Here is a 4,252-nt window from a genome sequence, read left to right on the forward strand (position 1 = left end):
TAGCCAAGGAAGTGTTCCACCTCCTGCTGGAATATAATTAAGGGAGAAATACACTGAATGAAACATGTGTCTGTACCATGACTTATTGCCAACATCTTGAGCAGCATTTGTTCCTAATAAAAGTGATGACTTTTTCAGTAAATTGGTAGGTTGAAAATTTTGCTGCTTTTTTACATAAAACTGGTGCCTTTCCTGAATATTTAAGATGTAAATGTATTCTTGCATGTAAATTTGAAAGTACGGGGGCCTGTTATAAGATGATATACATTTTTAAATGTGTATCCAGCTAAAAAAAATTTCTTCACTGAGTTGTTTGCCTTCCAAAGTGTTTATAACCTTAAGCCTTAAATATATCTTTATTCAAAACACAATTATATTGTCATGTCATAATAGGAAGAAAATCTTTATCTGGAATGTATATTACTGTAAGTTTGTACAGATCATATACCTAAGACCTGTCTTTAAGAAAGCTTTGATCACATAAATTGTACTTAGAAAACATGTATTTAGTTCAGATTTTGTGTGTGAACATTGTTCATGTTATAAAAATGTTCAGCTGCAAAGACTGAATATATGTTTTGGGGTTTTTTTTCTGTTTTTTTTTTTAAATGATCTCCTATGCTTAATAGCTGTACTAAAATTGTGTGAAGAGTAGGGACTTGGAAGTTTCTAACAGATGTATAGTTAATTTAGTACTTCTGTTGCTTAACAGGCTTGCTAGGCAAGTAGAAAGAACATGGATCAATTAGATGCTTTTATATGCATAGACATTATTCTTAGTGACATATCTGTTGGCTATCTTTTTGCCTATATCATGTAAGTAAGACCAGATAGGGACCTGGTCTTCCAAGAGGAGTAAAATAATAGACATTTCCTTTTTTGCAGACCTTATTCAGAGGATTAAAAATTAAGATTGCCTTTTACTTTTGAAACATTTACTATTTAGAGTCAGTGAAATTGCTGCTTTGAGCTTAGGCTGGATATTGTGAAAATAAATGTAGTTTGGATTTCATGTTTCTTAATATTCTTATTTTACAAATGGATGATTGAGAAATTATGCATCATAATATAATTTAAGTGACTATTATGAGTATAACATCTGCACACTCTTTTGGGTATATTCTGCATGCAATGCTTATTCATATTTTCCTTCATAATCTTTTTGCTCTGCAGGGATCTAGACTTCTTATTTACATTATAATTGTTTATGTAAAGCACATCTTCCTATTGCCTTCTTTGTGTTGCCTTTACTCATGGCAAAATGTCAGTATGAGAATGCATGTTAATAAAGACGCTGAGTATACCGATTGCATATTACAAAGAAATCTTTATCTTAAAGGCATGAGCAATTCAAAACAAAACTGATTTTCAAAGCAGAAAATAGAATTACAAAACTGTTTTAAGTGTTTGGCAAGAAATAAAACAAAAACGCTTTTAAAAAAGAAAGAAGAAAAAAATAAAAGAAAGACAGGCCAGAAATGGGTAGAGCAAAGTCTGAGGAGTGGAGCAGAGCTTTCATGCCCCGCCCCTCTGCATTCAGCAGCTGAGAAGCTCATCCACTCTTGTTTTAGAGCTTTCTGGGGTTTGGGGATTTTTCTTTAGCTTGATATCCAGCTTCTCCAACCTTCCTTCCTGGATAGATAGTGGTAAGTGGGGTCAAGAGTCCCAGCCCTCTAGTCAGTGCCTGGCAATGGGCCCCACCCTGTCACCTTATTAGCATAAACTCAGGTGTTATTAAAAGGTTGACTGTGTACAACAAAAGGTCCTCAGGAGATTCTAGAAGTTTTAGGAGCTTTGTGACAGGAATCAGGGACAAGCTAAAACATATTATACCACAGATAACTATGCTACACCCTCATCACAGGAGACTAAGAAGGTAGCATAAGACCAAGAAGATCTCAGCACGCGTAGCTCAGAAAAGGTACTGGAGACAGGGTTCTAAAGCTTTTGCAAAGTAGAAGGACGGGTGGTGAGGAGCAGACCTCCTATTCCCAAATCCTGCAAATAATTTCTTGTTATCAGAGAGACTCTGATGAATTTGGCTTCAACCAGTAACTAGAATATTTTATTGTTAAGGAAGGCCCGAAAGCTATAAAATCAAATATTGTATTTTTGTAAAGGGATTTCAAACAGACGCCAGACACAACTTCACTATCTTTTACTGTTTTCAAATTTGCCGAATATTGTCCCCTTGAGGAAGAGTCTACTCCTGTCTCTCTTTCAGAGATTTCAACTGCGCTTTCCCAACCCTGTGAACTTAAAGGGTAAAGGGACAAGACGAAAATCTGCTCAAGAGAGGTGTTCCAGCGCTGAGGAAGAACAGCAGAAATCTTGAGGTAACCCTGGTGAGAAAATATGCAGCCATACTCTTGTATGAGATAGAGAAGTGGGCAGAGATTCAAGGGAAAGATTCAGTCGAAAGACCCCATCTCAAGAGAAAACTGGCATTTGTGTGGGCAGCAGCTTGCAAGGCAGGTGCCAACGAACAGGCCTCTGCCTAACCTGAGACATGTCCTTCGACAGGAGAAGGAACCTGGTGTATTTACACCTTTAAGAGGCAATTAGAGCCCTTTCAGAAAGGGTAAGAGCCAGGAAAAAGACAAGAGGCAGAAGCCCGGCTGGGAGTGGTAGACAGCGTTTGGATAACATGTATGAGATCTTGGGTTCAGTCCCCAGTACCGGAAACGACGGAAGGAAAGAGAGAGAAAGGAAGGCAGGAAGTACGGAGGAAGGGGAAAGAAGAAGACAGAAAGGAAAGGAAAAGAGGAAAATAGGAAAAAAAAAAGAGACGAGACGAGAGAAGAAAAGAAAAAGGAAAAAAGAAAAAAAGAAAAGAGGAGCCCACCCCACCCCACCACGCCCCCGCGTCAGTCCCGCCTCGGGCAAGACGCTTCCGGCCAAAAGGGGGCGCCTGCGTGTCCCCGCCGCGCCTGCGCATTAGACGGGTCAGCGCGCCGGCGCAGTGCGTCAGCCACAGAGTGGCTGCTGCTGTAGGACATTTACTTCGCTGAGTGTTGGCCCGGAAGAAAGGAAAATGGTACTTGATCTGGATTTGTTTCGAGTGGATAAAGGAGGGAACCCAGACCTCATCCGAGAAACGCAGGAGAAGCGCTTCAAGGACCCGGGACTCGTAGACCAGCTGGTGAAGGCAGACAGTGAATGGCGACGATGTAAGTGCCGGGATGCGCAGGGTAGCCCCCAAATGAGAGCTTCAACTCGACTCCGATCTCCACTTCCGAGGCCACAGCCTCTGACTCTCGTCAGATCCGCTCTCGGGCTTCGGGGGCTCCAGAGCTCTCCCTATTCCCAAAGCATGGGCTGGGAGCCTGCTCATCCCACTTTCCCTCCCAGCTCCGGCGGCAGAAAGCCTTTTCCGCGCAGGCTCAACCGATCCGGTTGAGCCTGGAAATGAGCAGGGCGCATGCGCGTCTAGAGCTGTCAAGTCTTCCTGCCCCTTGGGTAGCCAGAGGAAAGCCAAGGCTGATTAGCGGGGTCGGGGGTGTTCCCTTTCCTAACACTTACTCTGGTCGCCTTCCGCCCTTTTCTCAACTTCAGCAAGGTCAGGCCGGTCTCCTTCCCTCTTGATAGGATCAAAGGCTCTGTCTGACACGGAGACCTCTGCAACAAAATGGGTTAAATTTACCCACCTTGAAAGCATTGGGGACTTGGAGCCGCTCTAGGCTAAAAGCAGTTTATCTCAGACCTCCAAGGAAGGTCATCTTGTGACCTATTGACGTATCTTTAAGAATCAGAAAAGCCTTTAATGTGGTAGATTAGACGAGAGGAGAGGGGCGTGGTGAGGCCAGAAAAAACTTGTAATTATTGAGTTGGTGATTTGCGGGAGTTTTCCAGAGAAGACATTGGCAGAACTGGAGTGGAACCTAGAACTGAGCCGGGCATCTTACATAAATCTAAATAAAACTGTAGCACCTTCTGCCTAGGTTAACTGGAATGGTCACTGGTTGCCGGGATGTTGTCAGGAACATGTGATTCGTCCCGTCTGATGCAATAGGCCTGCAACCAGCTGAGAGCCGGCTTTATGACGGCACACTGCAAAGGAAGTTTCAATCCAAGAGTGCGATGGATATTTCTTAAGAAAATTAATTTTCTCAAGTTTTTAAGGGACTTGGGTGCCAAAGGAGTATTTATTTAGCCTGAATTGGGGCTGGGGATTTAGCTCAGCGGCAAAAGCGCCTGCCTGGCAAGCGCAAGGTCGTGAGTTCGGTTCCTGGTACCGGAGAAAAACCAAAAA

At 42.9% G+C, this 4,252-nt stretch overlaps 1 protein-coding gene across 2 annotated transcripts in view; it reads left to right on the forward strand.

Annotated features, from left to right (window-relative positions):
- The first annotated feature begins 2,933 nt into the window (after positions 1 to 2,933).
- Positions 2,934 to 4,252, forward strand: part of Sars (seryl-tRNA synthetase) — a 17,349-nt gene continuing 16,030 nt past the window's right edge. Inside the window, exon 1 of one of the 2 annotated variants that reach the window (XM_013516442.1) lies at positions 2,934 to 3,170. In XM_013516442.1, the coding sequence (XP_013371896.1) occupies positions 3,035 to 3,170 (136 nt within the window). In that variant the 5' untranslated portion in view covers positions 2,934 to 3,034. The remainder of the gene's footprint in view (positions 3,171 to 4,252) is intronic. The other variant, XM_005388851.2, reaches the window with a different exon arrangement.

This window comes from Chinchilla lanigera, unplaced genomic scaffold, assembly GCF_000276665.1.
Source record: "Chinchilla lanigera isolate Chin_1 unplaced genomic scaffold, ChiLan1.0 scaffold00034, whole genome shotgun sequence".
Taxonomy (NCBI): domain Eukaryota; kingdom Metazoa; phylum Chordata; class Mammalia; order Rodentia; family Chinchillidae; genus Chinchilla; species Chinchilla lanigera.